The 22201-nt window shown below is 40.8% G+C and overlaps 1 protein-coding gene across 1 annotated transcript in view; it reads left to right on the forward strand.

Annotated features, from left to right (window-relative positions):
• The window catches only part of ITPR1 (inositol 1,4,5-trisphosphate receptor type 1), a 309457-nt gene that overhangs the window by 271672 nt on the left and 15584 nt on the right, over positions 1–22201 (forward strand). The window contains exons 53-56 of the mRNA XM_058168445.1: positions 1220–1324; positions 3470–3606; positions 10845–11010; positions 14919–15079. Coding sequence (XP_058024428.1) covers positions 1220–1324; positions 3470–3606; positions 10845–11010; positions 14919–15079 — 569 coding nt within the window. The remainder of the gene's footprint in view (positions 1–1219; positions 1325–3469; positions 3607–10844; positions 11011–14918; positions 15080–22201) is intronic.

Below are 22201 nucleotides of genomic sequence, written 5' to 3' on the forward strand. Positions count from 1 at the left end.
TTAACTCATTCCAACTGGCAAGGGCTGTGCTGCAAAATTACAAATTGCCCAAACCTCCCTCAACAGCGGAGATTTACAGCCCCACCATGAGCTGCCTGGCCAGTCCCATCTTCCAGAGCTCTCACAGGACTGGCCATTGCTTATCCCAGAGCAGCTCCTCCACCCGGGTGCACTGTGGACCACCAACATTTTCTCGCGGACCACCAGTTGGTGACTGCTGTCCTATACAGTCTAATTCTATACTCAGTGTATATTGAAATAATGTGATTTGGATGATATATGGTGAAAAATGTAATGAAAAAGTCCTCCCCCCCCACCAATATCTCTAATGTGATATTAGTCACATTTATATGCCCCTCCCCATATCACAAAGCAATCTCTGTCTATGCATATAATTTCTGGAATATCTTCCATTTATGAATTAATATGAATCCATATGTTGAATTTCACAAGTGACAATAATCAAAACCTGAATGCACATATAATGGGTACCAACCTTTGCTCTCTCCAATCTCTCTGGGCTCAGCCTGAAAGCCTGGAGATGACTTGTACTCATGTTTACTTGGATGTGAAAACAGCTCTTTATGAAATCTGGAATCCTACAAAATTGACCAAAGGGCTATACGTCTGTTTAAGCAAATATAAATATAGTACTCCTTCATCACTACCTCCCAGCCAAATATGAAGAGCTGAGAGTAGGAGATAGGACTACCTGCCTTCTAGCTATTTTCAAACCCAATGTGAAGGGACTATATACTTGTCACTAAATGCATATGCACTAGGAATTAGCATTGGCCACATTACGTTATCACAGGCGTTCAAACAAAGGTAGCCTACCTCCCACATTGTTTTTCTGGAATATCGGGTGGGTGGAAAATGAAAGCACTATGCAGTCTGTTTTTGCAACACATGCATTAAAAAACTATCTGTTCATTGAGTTTAGATAAGCAATATAGCGTTTGCTTTTTACATAATCAATTATCAAGAATTCCTTAATGTTAAACCCTATAAATTTAAGCAGTGTTGACAGCATGTTATGTCATATAATTATTGCACTAAACTGTTCTTGGTGCTTTTTCAACAGAAATAGTACATATTTTAAAATTAGTAAGTATTATAATGAGTAACAGCAATGTTTGTAAAATAGATGTGCTAGTTACAGAACAACCTCAAGCATTAATTAAAAGTATTTAGGATGTGGTGTTTTACCCAATTGTAGATCAACATAATGAAATTGGAGAGCCAATGACTAGAGAGTTCTTATATTCTAATGTATGCAAAATAGAGGATGGTGAGAATTGTTCTTCTGTTATTCCTTCTACAGGCAAGTATATTTCATTTGTTTTTTCACATAGTAGTTTGTAAAGGGCAATTATTTCTGAATGCTTCTAATATAATTGGGTGCTTATTCATTACGGCTTGCTATATATATCAACCCTCTCAAACATTATAGTAATATGTATGAGGCATGAAGTATGCCATAATCATAAAAAGAATAGAATACAAAACACACATTGTTATGATCCCTATTGTTACCACCCTAATATTTGTTGTTATTGTTAAAGGCAACAAATCAACATTATTTACAAGTTACCCTCAACAATGCTTTCCCAGAGCAGAGGTATATCAACCATTCCATATAGCCCTTCCTCAGATACCTCACATTTTGTTGTTCCTTATTTTATTTTTATTTTTTGGGGGGTGGGGGGTAGGGATGGGGCAGTAAAGTTACTCATTGTGTTGAAAAGCTAGGAGTGTAACATATAAGCTCATACAGTATGTCGTAAACTATTTTTGTCCTGGAAAATGAGACATAGGCCATATTTTTATACCATTAGAAATGTTTTCTTCACAGCAAGAGTGCCCAATTCATGTCATTTGAAGAGACCGCTAGTTCATTTTTCTTAATGTGTAGCATTTACCACAGCCAAAACAAATGCAACATTTTCTTTGTAGAATGAATGCACAATTAAAATCACGCTGAGGGGGCCACAAATTTATTTTTTATTAAGAGGACTCGGTTGCTGCATTAATTGTGGAAAAATTCTTGCTTCTTCTGGGCCTCATGAACATTTCATTCTTTCTCAAATACTATAATCCAATCTCCATCATACAATAATGTATAATTACTCACAGTTATCTGTGCATTACTACTGTATTTTTTGGAGTATAAGACACACCTTTTTCCCCAAAAGCAGAGGGTGAAAATCTGGGTGCGTCTTATACTCCAAATGTAGCTCCTCCCAGCTTCTCAAACAGAGGTTTCAGAGGCTGAAAAAAGCATCAGAAACGAAGCTTCAGAAAAGAAGCCCCCCAAACAGAGCCTTAGAAAAAAAGCCCCCCAAACAGAGCTTCAGAGGCTTTTTTTTTTCTGATGCTCTGTTTCAGAGGCTTTCAGAGGCAGAAAAAAGTTTTTTCTGAAATGGAGTTTCAGAAGTTTCAGAGGCAAGAAAAAAAAGCAAGGCACAGAGCTCACAACCAAGGAACCTGTTGCTAAAATTCACCTCTGGAAACAGTTGATTGGGGGTATTCCAGGAGGCCGATCCATCTGCCAATCAGCTTTTTTTCTTATTTTCCTCCCCAAAAACTAAGGTGCATCTTATAATCCTAAAAATACCGTAACTCTTTTAGTTTGGCCTCATCCACATATTTTTTTTCCTCCACATTTTTCAGTTTTCTCATCTCTACTGCTACATCCAGGGCTTTTTATTCGTCTAGAATTATTATCCTGATGTAGTGTTAAATGCATAGAGTAAAACTTTGCTGACTATTTTGCTAGAAAATTGGTAGCAGTTGTATATGTTTCTGAATTCAGGAAGACTTATACAAATCGACATTGCCTCTTTCTATCTCGGATAGACTTAGGTGGGCTCCAGAGTTTGTCATAAAGTAATAAGGAAGAACAAGAATGGAAATTGGGGAATACGGGAGGCAGAAAGTGGGTAGGAGAAAAAGTTCAGTTGTTCATTATCACAGTCCAACTCATTTTGTGAACATACAAATATGCATCAGAAAGATATTCAAAGTTTTCAGTAGACAAAAACAAATAAAACTGTGCATATTCAGAGTTTTCATTAGACAAATTATGTATGTGTAAATTAATCTGGTTGGAATAGGTGGCTATTGGTAAAGCTCCAGAATTATAAAAGTATCTTGTTACTAAGCATTAATGATATGCTTGTAAAAATGTGCTTACATTGTTTCTTGTAAAGACATCCCAGATGTAATGAGTCAGGTTTTAGGATAAGATTAACGTAAGTTTCCAATTTTTTAAAAAAATTCACATAAAAATTCTGAATAACCCAAGGAATCACATAGCCCTGCAGATAGGTTCTTGAACTATAGGCAAGAGGAAGAGAAGCAATGAATGGTCCTTATTTGGCTTTAAAAACGCTTGTACAAAATATGAAAGTGATCTTCAGGCTCCCACTGTCTCATAGTCATATCTCAAACTTCTTTTATTTAATAGAACTAGCTTCAGAAGAATCTGAAGAGGATAAAGAACATACATGTGAGACGTTGCTGATGTGCATTGTTACCGTGCTTAGTCATGGGCTGAGAAGCGGGGGCGGAGTAGGAGATGTACTCAGGAAACCATCCAAGGAGGTAAATTAACATTACATGTGAAAGGAGTAGTACATGTATGTGATAGCAATGAAGTATTGAAGAGTCATAAATAATTTTAAAAATAAAGATTGAAATGATATTTTATATAGTATTAATATTGTGCAAAGTGTTCTGTCCCCTCCCTTCCTTCCCAAAAATAACATGCCAACTGAGGCTGTCTGCCAGCAATTTATTTACACTTGGCCGGGTTTCTTCTGGCAACAAAAAGTTCTGACAATGTTCCTTCACGTGCCAGCCAAGTCCTTATCAAGTAGCAGTGTGCCGACAGACCGTTGCCAGAGCAACCAGGAGTCTGCAGGATGATCTAAAGTACTCACAAGAAATCCCAGCCTTCAGTCCAGAGCAGTCAAAGAGCCAGTAGTCTGTAACTTTGTCTGACACAAGGGCCTACGGAGCACTCTTCCTGCTTTTATCCCCTGTGGGGTGTGGCTCCATGAATCGGCACTCCCTGGGCCTGCCCCAACTTTTCCTCTGCTGTGCACGCTTATCTTGGCATCGCTGTTTCGCATCTAGCCAAGACTGACCCTCAGCAGCTGGTTCTTGGGGCGTTGCCAGGGAGGAGGAGGGGTCGCGGGAAAGAGGCTTTGTCAGCTCCTCCTCCTCCTCCTCCTCCTCCTGGCCTGCAGCTGGAATCTGGGATGGTGCCAGGGAGGAGGAGGGTCCGTGGGGGGAAGGAGGCCTTGCCAGCTTCTCCTCACTCTCCGAGTCATCCGGCTCCAGGAGGCCAGGCCCGGGGGCCGGAGCCACAACACAAAGTATGAGTATGTACAATGCCATCTAAATGTGTAAATGTCAGTTGATGTCTTAATAGTTATAGTTACTCTAATACATTATTTACCAATGTTGCAGTAATTACATCATATTACCAGGCCAAGAACTTTCCCCAAAGTCCTTTTTTTTTACTACCTGCAAACATATTTGTGACCATGAATAGTTTTTCTATCAAGTGTAGCAAGAGTGCTATAAAGTCCCACCAGGCCCAAGGTTGACTCAGCCTTCCATCCTTTACAAGGTAGGTAAAATGAGGACCCAGATTGTTGGGGGCAATAAAAGTTGACTTTGTATATAATATACAAATGGATGAAGACTATTTCTTAACACAGTGTAAGCCGCCCTGAGACTTTGAAGAAAGGCGGGATATAAATTCAAATTAAAAAAAACAAACTGTTTCCAGCACTACTTTAGTTGTAGAGTCATAAAGTTGACAATGCTGTCAAAGCTGCTATTAAGTTCAGGAATCCAAATTAAAAAATTACTGGCTGTTCAGCCGAATGCCTCCAGGGAAGAAGAAGAATCCATCAGTTCTTTGGGGAGCTGCTTCTGTAGTAAGAAACATGCATGTCATGCTTTTTTTTTTAATATTATGTAAGAAACTGCCTTCTTGAAAGCTAAATCTGTTATTCCATGTCCTGCACTCTATGGCAGAGGTCTCTAACCTTGGTCCCTTTAAGACTTATGGACTTCAACTCCCAGAGTTCCTCAGCCAGCTTTGGATCAAGGTTGGAGACTCCTGCTCTAGGGCAATCACAAACCTATCTTGACATTCTTCTATGCAGGTTTTTTCCCCAGTGCAATTTCATCCTGTTTTAATTTCTCAAGGCTATATCTTTCCAGTTCCTTCGAACTCGCTTCACAAAACCTAGTTTCAGGTCTCCTATCATCTTTTTGGTCCTTCTCTCAACATACTGCAATTTATCTAAATCCTTCTTAACTGCACACAGTTAGCAAGGTGAAAAATGAATAACAATAAATAACATGAATCTGTTTTTGCAATTTAAGAACTATATGGCATGCGTGAGCACACAGAGCCATCTCTCCAGGCATGCCAGCCATCGCCCGTTACTCTTCCGGGTTCTAGCATGCACATGCGTGCCGGCCAGGTGGTCTTTGCACATGCGGGAGCACCGGAAACCGAAAGAGCAGCTCCCTCAACTGCTCAACGGCTCTTCCAGTTTCCGGTGGAGCCTGTTTTGGCACTCAGGGCCAAAAAAGTTCACCAACACTGAACTATACTGTTGTTGATGCACCCTAATATTGAATTTGCCCTTTCTCCCACATTTGGTAACAAACAGCATCGCCAAACCAGGGATCCCCTATTTTGATTTGTGTTTCCTAAAAAGAAAAATGTGCATTTATCTCTGTTACATTTTATATTTTCATTTTAACCCATTTCTCACAGCATTTAAGATTGTGTGAATTTTGTCCTTTAACAGGTTCGAAGGTAACGGGGGAGGGTTATGTTTCTATTAGTGAGGGTGGTTCCATCTGCACGGTAAGTGGGAGGGGCAGACAGTGCGGAAGTGAGGGGCCGTATTGTTCTCTGGGGGTGCGTGTTCGCTGTTTAAAAGCGATTGCTCGCCCTGGCCCCTCAGACTTCTCCCGTTCCCTGAGTGGCCAGAACCCTCAGGGCTTGGACCTTCGGCTGATGCTGTGCAATGCACGGTCTATTGTCAATAAAGCCCCCCTGATTCATGATCTTATACGGGGGGCTGCGGACCTTATGGGCATTACGGAGACCTGGTTGGGCACAGAAGGGGAGGTTCCCCTTGTTGAAATGTGCCCTCCAGGTTTCCGAGCATTCCATCAGCTGAGGGCCCAAGGTAGGGGTGGGGGGTGGCAGTCGTTATTAAGGAAAGTCTAGAACCGAGGGAGACCACTATACCTCAGATATCCGGTTGTGAATCCCTCTTTGTGAAGTGGGGTCATAGAGTTCAGATGGGCTTGTTGATCACGTACCTGGCTCCTTGCTGCGTGACAACAGCCCTGCCTGAGCTGCTGGAGATGCTTGCTGGGATGGCGGTTGAGACCCCCAGACTTATGGTCATGGGGGATTTCAACTTGCCATCGACTGGCATGGCATCGACGGCAGCCCGGGAGTTCATGGCCTCCATGACGGCCATGGACCTGACTCAAGTAGTTAATGGCCCTACTCACATCGGGGGAGGCACACTGGATTTGATTTTCATCTCTGGACAGTGGTTGAATGATCTGGATTTAGGAGATGTAGTCACTGAGCCTTTGTCATGGTCAGATCATTCTCTCCTTCGTCTGGACTTTCGGACTGCCACTCAATACCGCAGGGAGACGGGACCAATACGTTGGTTCGTCCCAGGCGCCTGATGGACCTGGAGAGGTTCCTGAAGAAGCTTGGGCAGCTCCCTGAGGGTCTGGCCCACGGCACAGCTGAAGAATTAGTCACGGCTTGGGAACAGGCTGCGGCTGGGGCTCTAGACCGTGTCGTGCCTTTGCGGCCTCTGACCCAGCATAGGACTCAACCAGCTCCTTGGTTTTCCGAGGAGCTGAGGGAGATGAAACGCCGGAAAAGACACCTAGAGAGTGCCTGGAGATCCAGCCGTTCGGAAGCTGACCGGACACTAGTTAGGTCATATATTCGGACCTACCTGGTAGCACTGAGGGAAGCGAAGCATTCTTACGTTTCCTCCCTCATTGCATTGGCAGATAACCGCCCGGCCCCCTGTTTCGGGTGACCCTCTCTCTTCTTCAGCAGGAGGTGCGGGGCGACCCCTTACAAGGGCGTGCCGAGGATTTTATTGTTTATCTGCACGATAAAATCGCTCAGCTTCGGGATGGGTTGGATCAAAATTGGGTAGATCCAGGTGAGATGTCGGAGACTCGTCTTGTTGAGACTGTTTGGGATGGGTTTGACCTTGTGACTCCTGAGGACATGGACAGGTTGTTGGGGAGGTTGAATGCCACCACATGTTTATTGGACCCGTGCCTTTCCTGGTTGGTGCTGGCCACGTAGGAGGTGACACGAGGCTGGCTCTGGGGGATTATTAATGCTTTTTTGTTGGAGGGGTTTTTTCCTGCTGCGTTGAAAGAGGCGGTAGTGAGACCCCTCCTCAAGAAGCCTTCCCTGGACCCAGCTGTCTTAGGAAACTATCGTCCGGTCTCCAACCTTCGCTTTGTGGCGAAGGTTGTAGAGAGTGTGGTGGCACATCAATTACCCCAATACCTGGATAAAACTGTCTATCTAGACCCATTCCAGTCCGGCTTTCGGCCCAGGTACAGTACGGAGACGGCTTTGGTCGCGTTGGTTGATGATCTCTGGAGGGCCCGGGACAGGGGTTATTCCTCTGCCCTGGTCCTACTAGACCTCTCAGCGGATTTTGATACCATCGACCATGGTATCTTGCTGCACCGGTTGGGGAGTTTGGGAATGGGAGGCACCGTTTATCGGTGGTTCTCCTCCTATCTCTCTGACCGGTTGCAGATAGTGTTGACAGGGGGGCAGAGATCGACCGCGAGGCACCTCACGTGTGGGGTGCCGCAGGGGTCGATTCTCTCGCCTCTCCTGTTCAACATCTATATGAAGCCGCTGGGTGAGATCATCAGTGGTTTTGGGGTGAGTTACCAACTGTATGCTGATGATACGCAGCTGTACTTTTTCACCCCAGACACCCCAACGAAGCTGTCAAAGTACTGTCCCGGTGTCTAGAAGCCATATGGGTCTCGATGGGGAGAAACAGGCTCAAGCTCAACCCCTCCAAGACGGAGTGGCTGTGGATGCCGGCACCCCGGTACAGTCAGCTGCAACCACGGCTGACTGTTGGGGGCGAGTCATTTTCCCCAATGGAGAGGGTGCGCAACTTAGGCGTTCTCCTGGATGGGCGGTTGTCTTTTGAAGATCACTTGACGACCGTCGCCTGGAGAGCTTTTTATCAGGTTCGCCTGATTCGCCAGTTGCGCCCCTTCCTTGACCGGGGTGCCCTATGTACAGTCACTCATGCTCTTGTTACCTCTCGCTTGGATTACTGCAATGCTCTCTACATGGGGCTCCCCTTGAAGAGCACCCGGAGGCTCCAGTTGGTTCAGAATGCAGCTGCGCGGGTGATAGAGGGAGCCACTTGTGGCTCCCATGTAACACCACTCCTGCGCAAGCTGCACTGCCTACCTGTGGTCTTTCGGGTGCACTTCAAGGTGCTGGTTACTACCTTTAAAGTGCTCCATGGCTTAGGGCCGGGTTATTTATGGGACCGCCTACTGCTACCGATTGCCTCCCACCGACCCGTGCGCTCTCACAGAGAGGGACTCCTCAGGGTGCCGTCTGCCAAGCAATGTCGGCTGGCGGCCCCCAGAGGAAGGGCCTTCTCGGTGGGGGCTCCCACCCTCTGGAACGAACTTCCCCCGGGACTCCGTCAACTTCCTGACCTTCGGACCTTTCGCCGCGAGTTGAAGACATACTTATTTATTCGCGCAGGACTGGCATAGAATTTTTAGTAGTTTTTAATATTTGGATTCTAATTTTATTTAATGGGTTTTATTGTTTTAAACGGATTTTAATTTGGCTTTCTATTTAATAAGTTTTTTAATTATTGTTTTTATTGTATACTTCTTTATTGTTTTACTTGGCTGTGAACCGCCCTGAGTCCTTCAGGAGAAGGGCGGTATAAAAGTTTAATAAATAAATAAAAATACTTGCTCTAGTTTTTCATCATCTGTGTATATTATATCATTCATTCTGTTTTTCCTATCGAAATCTGGGAACCTGATCTTTGATACATTATTTTGTATGCTTGTTGCATAATACAGCCTACCTAAGATTCACTGCATATGCTCATTTCCCCACCCAATACACCTATAACATCATCATAGTCATTTCTTATATATTTTTAAATACAGTACTTCAACATGCTTAATGGTTTAATCCAAAATATATCAAACATCCATGTCTTACTTCCTGTTTTATATTCCACAAGTATAATGTGGCATAGTGTGGTACATATTGTACATAGAAATAGGAAACAAAAAATAGAAAATAAAACCTACAAAATAGAAATTATTTGCCAGAAAAGTATGCCCAATCTATATGTGGCATCTATATATCAATCAATCAATTTAATTTATATCCAAAAGGCCCAAAAGTTAGAAATATAATCTAAACTTGGCAGTAGATAAACACTTTTACAAATAAAATATTTAATAAATATTATATCAGCGTTCCAGAAAACCCCTCCTGCAGAAAAGACTCTGAAGCCAACATCTTTCAAAGTTCTTTTACTAGCATAGGTAAACTGGATAGTTGGATGAAAACCGAAACTGGGGATTCGGGTTCCTCCCTCAGTAATACAAACTCCAAAATCTCCATCTTCATGACCCCTCTACCAGTCACATGCTCCAATCCTCAACCGTCCCATGTCGAAGCATCGCTTCGGCCACTCCTTCTCCAGATGTGAGCCCATCCTGACCTTGACCAGCAGGAAGAATGTTGTTATATCTAATAGCCCCTTGTACCCTCATGCCCCTCTCCTACTTTCCCACACCGGAGAAAGTGGCAGCGTGTGGAAGCCTTTGGCCTAGTATAGCTTCCAAAGCTGACATATTATATACTAGACTTAAAACCCCAACTCATTGATTCGTTACTAAGAGCCTTGCTTTTTATCATCAGTTAAAAATTTGGTGCTGCTATAATTTTAGGATTTTTATCTGCAAATAATTTTTTTGCATACTCAGAAGTATTTCTTCATGGTTTGGATTTTAAAAATTAGGCCAGATAATTTCCTGACAAAGACTCTTCTAAAATTCTCAATAGAATTAAATATTATCCACCGTTACAATATCAGTAGCATCACAGAGGCAAAATCTTTGAGATGAGGTTTTTTAAAAATCTCCTATATAGTATATTTGACAGCAACACATTTAATCTAGCTTTTGAAAAAGCTGCTCTTTATTTACTTAAATATAAGTTATTCATATATTTAGGGAATTGAAAAATATATGTGTACTTAATTCTAAAAATTACAGGTGAACTTTAGCTTTAGCCATTAATTCCTGTACTCCTGCATCTCAAGAAATTTTATGGGACTCCAATTTGGATCACATTTCCTAACAATAACATAGTGCAGGTGACAATTTTAAACTCTATTTTGAGTGTCCCAAGTTGTGTTCCCAATCTATTATTCTATTGGAATATAACAAAGACTTAGTTAAGCAAATATATGTTTTTAAAACAAGGAAGGATTGCTTCAGGAAATCCCAATTGAATCCTTTGTAGATATGTGGTTTAAACAGTGACTTAAAAGATTAGTCAGATTGGCATTGATCCTGATTATTTATTCTCCAGAGGTATGTCATCAACAAGTCATTGTATCAAGCAAAAGCATCTATAATGTTCACTCATCAAGTAATATTCCCCTTTGTAGCTTTGTTTTCTTTAATACTTTCCATTTACTATTGGAAAACTATCTGCATTTTAGGAACCTCTCTTTGCTGCAAGAGTGATATATGACCTCCTCTTCTTCTTCATGGTGATAATTATTGTCCTTAATCTGATTTTTGGAGTCATTATCGACACCTTTGCTGATCTAAGAAGTGAGAAACAGAAGAAAGAAGAAATTTTGAAAACAACATGTTTTATTTGTGGTAAGTATCAGGCTCAGCAAGAGTTCAGTTCTAGGCAGATAGAGGAATATCTCCAAAATGCACACTTTTTTTGTGATGGAATCAATATTTTATGAATGTTTTTAGAATAAATTGCCAGAGGGCATGTAATGTTAAGGCTTTGACAGAGTCCTTTCTAAAGGCTACTGACTTCAGTTGCCATAGGGCCATGATGGCGAACCTATGGCACGCATGCCACAGGTGGCACACATAGCCATATCAGTGGGCATTCCAGCTCAGCTCCGGCGCGCATGCGCACGCCAGCCAGCTGATTTTTGGGCCTTCTGGGCCCACCAGAAGTAGGGAAACAGGCTTTTTCCTGCCTTCGGAGGGCCTGGGGGGGTGGGGAAGGCCCTTTTTCTTTCTCACCTGGCTCCAGATCCTCTCTATGCATCTAGGGAGGGTGAAAACAGCCTTTCCCAGGCCCTCTAAAGCCCAAAACATCCCATTTCCCAACTTCCGGTTGGACAGGAAGTGACATTTTTTGCTTTCCCCAGCCTCCAAAGACTCCTAGAGAGGCTCTGGAGGCTGGGGACAGCAAAAAAATCACTTCCTGTCCAACCAGAAATTGGGAAACGGGCCGTTTCGTGCCTCCAGAGGGCCTCTGATGGAGTGGGGAAGGCTGTTTTCACCTCCCCAGATGCATAGAGAGGATCTGGAGCCAGACGAGAAAGAAAAACGGGCCTACGAGGCCATTGCATGCCCAGAGCAGGGGGAGATTGTGCACACATGCATGGGTTGGGGCACATAGAATTATAGGTGTGGGCACGTGCGCAAACCTTCCCCCCCCCTCCATCCTGGCATGCGATGGCAAAAAGTTTAGCCATCATTGCCATAGGGTAAGAGGTTAGTGTTCTCATGGATTAGCCAGGATTGACAAAATAGGAATGCATGGGCAGTTCTAACATCAGAGAGATGTACAAGGTAAGATCCACTGCTGAGATAATGTTTTATAAATTACAAAGAAGAATTGTAGTTAGGGCGGAATAACATGGAAGCTGTGTAAACCCAGACTATACCTATACTTTAGATCTGACCTGGTAGAGACTGAACAGGAAAGAATTATGGTGGAAAACATAATGAAAATGTGAAGCCAGAGATTAGCTGCTGTAAAGAAGCAACTTAGAACTTAGGAGAAATTTCCTGACAGTTAGAACAATTAATAAGTGGAACGACTTGCCTGCAGAAGTTGTGAATGTTCCAACACTGGAAATTTTTAAGAAAATGTTGGATAACCATCTGTCTGAGATGGTGTAGGGTTTTCCTGCCTGGGCAGGGGGTTGGACTAGAAGGCCTCCAAGGTCCCTTCCAACTCTGTTGCTGTTGTTGTTGTTGTTGTTGGTGTTATCATCATTATTATTAAATAGAATAGAATAGAATTTTTATTGGCCAAGTGTGATTGGACACACAAGGAATTTGTCTTGGTGCATATGCTCTCAGTGTACATAAAAGAAAAGATACCTTCATCAAGGTACAACATTTACAACACAATTGATGGTCAATATATCAATATAAATCATAAGGATTGCCAACAACAAGTTATAGTCATACAGTCATAAGTGGAAAGAGATTGGTGATGGGAACTATGAGACAATTAATAGTAGTGCAGATTCAGTAAATAGTTTGACAGTGTTGATGGAATTATTTGTTTAGCAGAGTGATGGCCTTTGGGGAAAAACTTTTCTTGTGTCTAGTTGTTCTGGTGTGCAGTGCTCTATAGCGTCGTTTTGAGGGTAGGAGTTGAAACAGTTTATGTCCAGGATGTGAGGGGTCTGTAAATATTTTCACGGCCCTCTTCTTGATTTGTGCAGTATGTTAGCTGTCCATTTTAGATCTTGCGATACGATAGAACCTAGAAATTTGAAGGTTTCTACTGTTGATACTGTGTTGTCTAGTATTGTGAGAGGTGGAAGTATGGAAGGGTTTCTCCTAAAGTCTACCACCATTTCTACGGTTTTGAGTGTGTTCAGTTCCAGATTGTTTTGGTTGCACCACAAGGCTAGTCGTTCGACCTCTCGTCTATATGCGGATTCGTCATTGTCTCGAATGAGACCAATCATGTTGTGTCATCTGCGAACTTCAGTAGCTTAACAGATGGATCATTGGAGATGCAGTCATTGGTATACAGAGAGAAGAGAAGTGGGGAGAGCACACACCCTTGGGGGGCCCTTGTGCTAATTGTACAGGTATTTGATGTGATCAAAAAAATCAAAAAAGGCAAAAAAAATCAAAAAAGGCAGATTCCATGCATCGCAAAGTTAGGAAGGAACTCAGAAACAGAACTGCCAATGTAACAATGCCTTGTACAAATATAAGTGGGACGTGGAATACTGTGGATATTATAGAACCAAAAAGTGCAAATCTATCATTAACCTGTTTCCAACCCTAACCCTATGAAGAAGAACTGGAGCCATTGGAGCTGTTTAGCTTCAAATAAAAATAGGGAAAGATACACATTTTTTTTTGTAGGGATGCGGTGGCTCAGGGGCTAGGATGTTGAGCTTGTCAGTCGAAAGGTCGGCAGCTCAGCAGTTCGAATCCCTAGTGCTGCCATGAAATGGGGTGAGCTCCCGTTACTCGTCCCAGCTTCTGCCAACCTAGCAGTTTCGAAAGCACATAAAAATGCAAGTAGAAAAAATAGGAACCACCTTTGGTGGGAAGGTAACAGCGTTCCGTGTGCCTTTGGCATTGAGTCATGCCGGCCACATGACCATGGAGACGTCTTCGGACAGTGCTGGCTCTTTGGCTTTGAAACGGAGATGAGCACCGCCCCCTAGAGTCGGCAACGACTAGCACGTATGTGCGAGGGGAACCTTTACCTTTACCTTTACACATTTTTAAAAGTACCTAAAATGTAACTTGGAGAAAAATGCTTTTCTCCGTCTCTCATCATGTTAAAACCTGAAGGTCATTTTGAAAAGTTACTATCACTATCTAGGCCCTGACTTGTGGGCTTCCCTTATTGGCTAGTGTATTAAAAAAAGAGAGGCTGCAATAGATCTTATTATCTGATCCAGGGCTCTTCTTATGTTTGCTTGTTCTTAATCTTCACACATTTATAAATACCCGTTCTCAGCTATTGCTGAAAGTCTGTGTTTTCATTACATATTGTAAGTCTTCATTTTCTATAAAATTGTATGTAGCCCAGAAAATGAAGTTTTATGAACTGTGAACCACCCAGAGAATCATTGACTGAGATTGGCAGCCATAGAAATTGAACAAACAAATAAAATGTGGTTTATTCTTAATGTTTGAAAACATTTAAGGGCCAAGCAATATTCATTTGAACCTTATCATTACCAGAAAAACTGTCTACATTCTATAAAGGTTCCCCTGCATAGGCATGCTAGTCGTTTCCTGCTCTAGGGGGCAGTGCTCATCTCCGTTTCAAAGCCAAAGAGCCAGCACTGTCCAAAGACATCTTCTTGGTCATGTGGCCAGCATGACTCAATATTGAAGACGCACGGAGCGCTGTTACCTTCCCATCAAAGTGGTCCCTATTTTTCTACTTGCATTTTTTACATACTTTCAAACGGCTTAGGTTGGCAGAAGCTGGGACAAGTACTGGGAGCTCACTCCGTTACACGGCGCTAGGGATTCGAACCACTGAACTGCCGACCTTTTGATCGACAAACTCAGCATCTTAGCCATTGAGCCACCACGTCCCTTGCTATACTGTATAGGTTGTCTTAAAATACAGTAAAATCATGTAGTGCTGTTTAAAAAAAGGCTGTTTTATATTACTGGGGTTGTCTTTAAAAAAAAACTTCAGTTGAATCCAGTCATCCAATTAACCAGTCAATGTGCTATATGAAAACAATTATGCTGTATGTGGTCAAATATTCTTCCTCCAATTGTGTTCAGAGGTTGTGTTTTATTTTCCTCTTTAGGTTTGGAAAGAGACAAGTTTGATAACAAGACAGTGACTTTCGAAGAACATATTAAAGAGGAGCACAATATGTGGCACTATTTATTCTTCATTGTGTTGGTAAAAGTAAAAGACTCTACAGAATATACAGGGCCTGAGAGTTATGTAGCAGAAATGATAAAGGTGAGTTTTGCCATGTTGTGTGTGAAATATGGCTTGTTCATATTTCTTTTAATTCTTCTAATGCCAGAAAGTCTGAATTCACATTCTATGAAGATTTTAAAATATTTGTAATGAGCATTGATGTGTACCTCTTTATTTTTTTCCCTCGTGGAAAAATGTTGTTCTTCAGAACAATTATAATTTGTTTTCACAAAATTGTCACAAAATAATGTCTTATAATGTCTGATATTTTTTGCAAACTCAGTGTGTGGCCACCCTTACTTTTTGGACCCTCAATATGTTGGATCAGGCCCATAGTTGGCACAGTGGTTGTGAATTCACTGTAGGCCGCTCCAGAACTCTTGCGGAAGGAAAGAAGCCAGGTAGAAGTGTTCCAGCACTACTAGGTGGCCAGAATTTGAAGATGGAAACAGCCCCTTCTCTGCCATCAAGTTTTCACAATTTAATCCAAGTCTTCTCTCTCATGTGCAATCTAATTGGGAATACAAATAATTATGTTATATTTTATTATGAGCAGACTTGGCATTTAATAGCAGCAGCCAAGACCCTTGGCTCCAAAGATCTGAAATTGTGGATTCCAGTTTAAAAATCCCCTGGAAAAGGGGAATTACTTGAAGATTCCTAAGTCACATTTTATGAGTTAGGCTTACTCTCGGCCTCCTGTCATATCTTTTCTTATAAATTATGTCCCATTCTTCTGTGCCCTCCCTACCCTGCCCCATTATCCTGGGATAATGTTGTAGGAATCCAATCTGGGTCAGTCACTGGGATCAGTGAAGTTCTCTGAAGATCACTCATGCTCCAGCATGAGTCCAAAAGCTTGGAAGACAAAATCCCTAGTCCCGATGACCGATCCAGATTGGATCCTGCATTGGATCCTATCTTTTCTTGCATATCACAATCAAAATACCATTCTTCTGTGCCTCCACCCACGCCTGCCCCCCAAATACTTACCAGCACCACCAGCCTATCATTCCCTATCTATTTAAAGTTATAATTAGATTATACTAAAGCAGGTGATTCTGGGTTAAATAGCACCTCAGATTTACAAGTCACCAAACTGCCACCCAAACTACCTTCCCTTCTACCACCTCAGCCATTTGTTGGATGGATAATATAGTTAGTATTTTCATATGGCTGTTAAGACCAACTTCAAATATTGAGTAGCATTTGAATGTATATAGATCCCAGATGCCATCCTTGAAAACTGATAGTATAAAAAATAATTCCTAAAAGAAGGTTGCATTTTCCAAATAAATTAATCCATTGTTGAACATACCTCTGTCTGAACTGTAATTATATTTTGGTTATTCTAATCAAAGAATATGACCCAATATGCATTTTGTGATCATGACAAGATTAAATTCATTTAATGAAAGATATGATTTAATACTAAACTGGTTAAAGGATTCCTGAAATAACCAGATCAGATTGATAAGATAATGGTGCTGCCATCATCTTCACCTTTGGGGTTATGAAACTTCTAAAAAAAACAACAACCCATATCTGTGGGAGTCAACAAACTGAGCTAAAGAAGTCTTCTAGTTTTTCTTTTAGACTTCTCGTTAACAGCAAATGGGATATCTTTTTTGTTTGCTTATATTTCTGTACGTCAATTTAAGGATTTAACTTTAAAGATTTTTTTTGTAAACCCTTTTAGAGGTGGAATGCCTTTGTTTTGCCAAATGCTCTTTTAATCCTGCATTCAGCTTCCTGATTAACTTAAAGCACTGATGGGTGTAGGAGCGTGTGTTTCATTTTTCTCATGCCTTCTGCCTCATCAGAAGTCTATCTGGATGACTATTCCAGCTGAATGTTTGCCTCCATTTGTAATAAAATACATGAGGTTGCCCTTGGAAGATGCATTATGCAGCATATATTAAATGGTTTTTGAAGATAAATCCCCTCAAAATCTCTTGTTATGTAATCCATTCTGCTTTGAATTCTTTTAAGTCTGTGTCCTACTTCTGAGTATTCCCTAAATAATAGCTTCTTTTTAAAAGTGTTGTGAGTAATCGTCTGACAGTAGATTAATGGGTTAGGAAAGCTTGTCACCTTATCTTGTTCTCACAGGGCTAGAAAGTTTTCGGAATATAATTTTGTATTTAAGTCAGAAAGCATTTGCCTGTAAAAACAATTAAATGTTGTGTTTGTAATGGCATATAACTGACAAACGTTTTGTAAACATGCGATCGCACATATTAAGGAACTTTTGATATAGAAAACAGCATCACTTTTAAAATATAATTTAATAACCATTCACACAGCAATCTAGCAGGATTTTTAAAAAGAGAAGGATGACCTGTTTTCTAAGTACACGTGAAAATGTCAAGCTATCAATTGTTACCAGAACTTTTTATGGAACAAAATGCTTTTTTTTAAAAAATATACTCCATGTTCAACAAGGTTTGTATTCTGTGGAAAGAAGCTGTGTGTCCACATATCAGTAAAAATAAGCTCTGTTGGTTATCTCAGGAACCACATCACCAATAACTGCATTTGGCTTGGCTTGGCTGTCTACGGTATCGAAAAATACCAAATTCTCAAGCTGAATGAACCCTCAGTCTCTCAGAAAACGTTAGCAACTCCATCTGCACTCTAGCTGGTATGTCACAGCTGGTGCCAAATCTGAAACCCCCTAAGTACCATTTCAGAGAAGGACACGCCTCCTCATGCTTTGCCTGGTCTCAGTAACACATGCCAAGTCGGCTCTCTCATCTAGGATTAGAGCCCAGATGAGCTTAACTTTATTACAGGCCGACCTGGTATTTAAAAGTGCCAGCTGGAGTATGGAGCTGCTCAAAATTTGACAACCAGGAACTGGAGATAGAGGCAGGGGACTGGAACATGGGACCTATAAGAGACATTGGTTTTATGTTCCCTGTGAGAGGTCCATCCCGATTTCCACAGTATCTCCCATTGCCCACTACTACAGCAATCTCATTCTTACCCGTTCTTAATTCTCCCAAACTCCGCATCCCTGCTCACTCTCCATCATGGCCAAGGTCCTGTTCCATCATCCTTTCACACCTTGTTTCTCAGGTTATCATATTGACATCAGGGCAATGCTGTTAAGCACTCATTGTTAGCACAACCATTAAGCACTCATTGCTAGCACAACCGCACCCTAATTTGCAACCCTCTATGAGCATCAATTGCAACCCCATCCTCCTTCTATCATTCATAAACTTCATTCGTGAAATTCAGTAGTGAGTAGTGACTGCAAACATTTCTAAAGGAAAGCGATATTAAACAAATGGGACATTGTGCAGTGAAAGAATAATTTTGTTAGAACACTTAAGACCACAGCCACCTTTTCCTCTTTATTGGTGTAGTGCAGAAATAGATTTCTTTTGTTTTTTTGAAAAATCAATTATTTATTTATTTTATTTTATTTATTTGTCAACAGTATATATAAGCATAAGCATGAAATAACTATACGATGTATAAGCATATATATATAAGCATAAGTATGTAATAACTATATTAATTGGATATAATGAAAGGAAACATTAGGACAGGAACGGTAGGCACGCTTGTGCTCTTCTGCACGCCCCTTACAGACCTCTTAGGAAAGGGGTGAGGTCAATAGTAGACAGTTTTTATGGGCGTTTTCCTAAAAAGGCAAGATACACAGAGGTTTAATGTGGATTTAAAGTGCCCAGTTAATTTTACAGCTGTAACAACTGGCTTTAAAAAGTGGACGGGCCACACCATGCTGCTGCAGGATAGAACAAATCCATTCTGCATGTATCTAGTATTGTGTGCCCTCTAGGGGTATAGTTGGTATCTACTTTTGCCATGGCAAACTGATGTTTTGTATTACCCGGTTGTATCATTGGTTCATTAACTGAAGATAAAAATGGAACGGTTTACAGAGCTGACCACTTGTATGATCGGATATGTAAAATCAATATGTTTTTATTGTAATTGGCCACAAATATGAATCTTTCTGACTTTATTTCAAGGACGATTTCTTGCTGGTTTGGCAGGTAGGCTAATTACCAGGTTCTCGTGGTTGCCATAAAAATTAATGCAACAGGGATTGCAAGCGCTTACATGCTGAGATAGAATTATTAATAATTTCTACAAATAACCTATATTAAAATCTCTTTCAGATTGAAAATTGCAGAGCTGACTGCTATAAAGCTTAAGTGGTCATACTGATTCATTCTTTTACTGATCTGTACCATGTTTAATCAGTGTTATTTCTCTTGTAACATGTCTTTCTCTTTTTCTGTGGTTTCAGGAAAGTTCATTTTAATCCTTTCTTCTGGGTAGCGATTTAGCCAGCTAAACATTGATTGCCTATCTTAATGCTTCTAGGATTCCCTGCCTTATGGAACATCCTTGGCATCATCAATTTTATTTTCCCAAACCTGCAAAACACTATAAAAGAATTTACAGTTGCCTTTACAAGAAAACACAAGGAATTTGTACGCTAATTTGCACGCTAATTCCCTCACCATACTACTATGATGGGAATCTTGAGGATGGATGGATGGATGGATCTTTTCTGTCATCCACATATTGCATAGAAAGGCAATGGCACTTTTGTAACTTATTTTTAACCTAAGTATTTATAACTGTATTTGCAAAATGCTGTAGTGTCTGGGAAAGGGAAGGTAACTTGTAATTAGTGCAGATAAGCTGCAGGAGTTCCACTGCAGCTGATGAAGGTGCTTTGGCTGTTTGTAGGTCTCTTCTCCCCCACACTGTAGCTTAGCCAAAATGAGCAGGGTGAAATTGAAGACTTCTGTTTGATTCTCCCTTCCCTTTGGCCCTGGACCAGCTACCATGCAAATCACCAGACTGCTTTATGTGGGTTATTTTTTTTAGCTATAGCCTTGAACAAAATAGCTTGCTTGAGCCAGGAACAGGAAAGTGAAAAGAGCCAAGAGTTTCCACCAGTAGGAAAACAGTTTGTCCAGAAGTTCATGTATTACAGTTTATAACAACTACAGTCTAATTCCAACATTACTTGACCAGATAGATCTAGAGCAGATTTTGAACTGTCACAAAGTCCTTGTATGAAGAGTATTTAAAGTTTAGGAGTTAATTCTTCCTTAAGTCCAAATAATTGTACTCTGCAGAGTCCCTAGCGTGTGTGTATGTGAGAGAAAGAGAGAGAGATTGATTGTCAAGATACTATAGGAACCGGAGATTCTCTGTTAATCTGCCATGTACAGTGTTTTGGACACTATTCACAGTCAAATAAAATACTAAAAACCATTCCTCCCACCCACCCCCCGGTAAACTTGAAGTTTAAGAAAGGATGTAGAATTGTTTACTAACATAATTTACTTACTTACTTACCTTGTATGCCACCCATCTCATCTAGAGGCATTTTTAATACTTTGGAAATATCAGTACTAACTGCAGTATTGTATTGGTGGGACATGAGTAGTCTTATGTTGACTTGTAAGGTTGTCTTTAAATTAGAGTACCTAACTCGCACAAAAGAATTTGCACATATTTGAATAAAATTGGGTTTTATCTCATACTGGCCATAACATGTCAAAATGGCTGATTGTGATCTAGATATGACTATATCTTGTAGTATTAGTTATTATTATTGCTTATACTTGTATGCCATCTAACTCCCAATGCCTCACAACAATTAAGCAAAGAAATTACAATAAAATCAATAAAAGATGGCAAGTGGAATAGACCAGTATGAGGTCTCACTCTCCTTTGCCAAAGGTCTGGGTGAAGAGCCAAGTCTTCACTCTTCTGAACAACAGGAGAGTGGTAACCCTCTGGTTCTTGGAAGGAACTTCATTCCAGAGGGCAGGCATAGCTACAGAGAAGGTGCACTTCTGTGGTCCTAATCATTCACATTGTTTAATCAAACCCAGATGGTGCCAACCTTACAAGAATGAAGTGGTCAGGCAAATGCTATAGAAGACAGGTGGTTCCTCAAATAACCAGCCCATATGCTGTTTAGGACTTTATAGGTAACAATCAAAATCTTGAATTGAACCTGGAAATAAACTACCGGTAGCAGCCACTGCAGTTTATAGGGTTGCCAGGGTTAAGAAAAAAATGAAAAGAAATCAAGTTCTAGGACATTATTTGAAGGGACTAAAGATCAAGACTGTTAAAAGTAAATAGAAGGAATATACAATTCTTTTATTTGATCTAGGGTAAATAAATTCTTTTATTTGATCTAGGGTAAATAAGTTAGTTTTTTTCTGGTAACCCTATTTTTTGTACTGAAATAACAGATGTGATGGCTCAGTGGCTAAGACTCTGAGCTTGTCCATCAAAAAGTCGGCAGTTCAGTGGTTCGAATCCCTAGTGCCGCATAACAGGGTGAGCTCCTGTTACTTGTCCCAGCTTCTGCCAACCTAGCAGTTTGAAAGCAAGTAAAAAATGCAAGTAGAAAAATAGAGACCACCTTTGATGGAAAGGTAACAGCGCTCCGTGAGCCTTTGGTGTTTAGTCATGCCGGCCACATGACCACGGAGACGTCTTCAGACAGCGCTGGCTCTTTGGCTTTGAAACGGAGATGAGCACCGCCCCCTAGAGTTGGGAACGACTAGCACTTATGTGCAAGGGAAACCTTTACCTTTTAACAAGGCTTTAAGGATTTCTTTATAGATAAGACATAAGAGGAAGGAAGAAGAGATTGTTTATATTTTAAGGTAAGGTGACAAGTTACTAAAATTGATTATATTTGCTGTGATGAAGGGGGAAGCAATTTCTTTATATATATTTTCTTTTTTCTTATATTATTTTTTCTTTTCTATTTTTTTCTTATCTTTACTTTGTATTTTTTCTTTTTCCTTTTTGTTTGTTAACGTTAAATGATAAAATTAGTTTTTAATATTACAATTGTAATTTTTAATGAAATTGCTGTTTTAAAAATCATAAGATTTGATTTGAAGTAATTGTTATTGTTTTTAAGTGCAGAAAATTGTATCTTTAAAATTAAGCACAAAACAAACCTTATTTTGGAACATATCTCATTCTATAACCCTGAGAAACATCAGTCTAACCTCTTTCAACTATTTGTGTCAAAAGAGAAGAAAAACTGGGGCTCAGCATTACCTGTTCTGCCCTTCTATTCATTTGGTCATTCTCTCTTATATCTATTGCTCAATATTTTCAGAGTGAGGC

Source organism: Ahaetulla prasina, chromosome 2 (genome assembly GCF_028640845.1).
Source record: "Ahaetulla prasina isolate Xishuangbanna chromosome 2, ASM2864084v1, whole genome shotgun sequence".
Taxonomy (NCBI): Eukaryota; Metazoa; Chordata; class Lepidosauria; order Squamata; family Colubridae; genus Ahaetulla; species Ahaetulla prasina.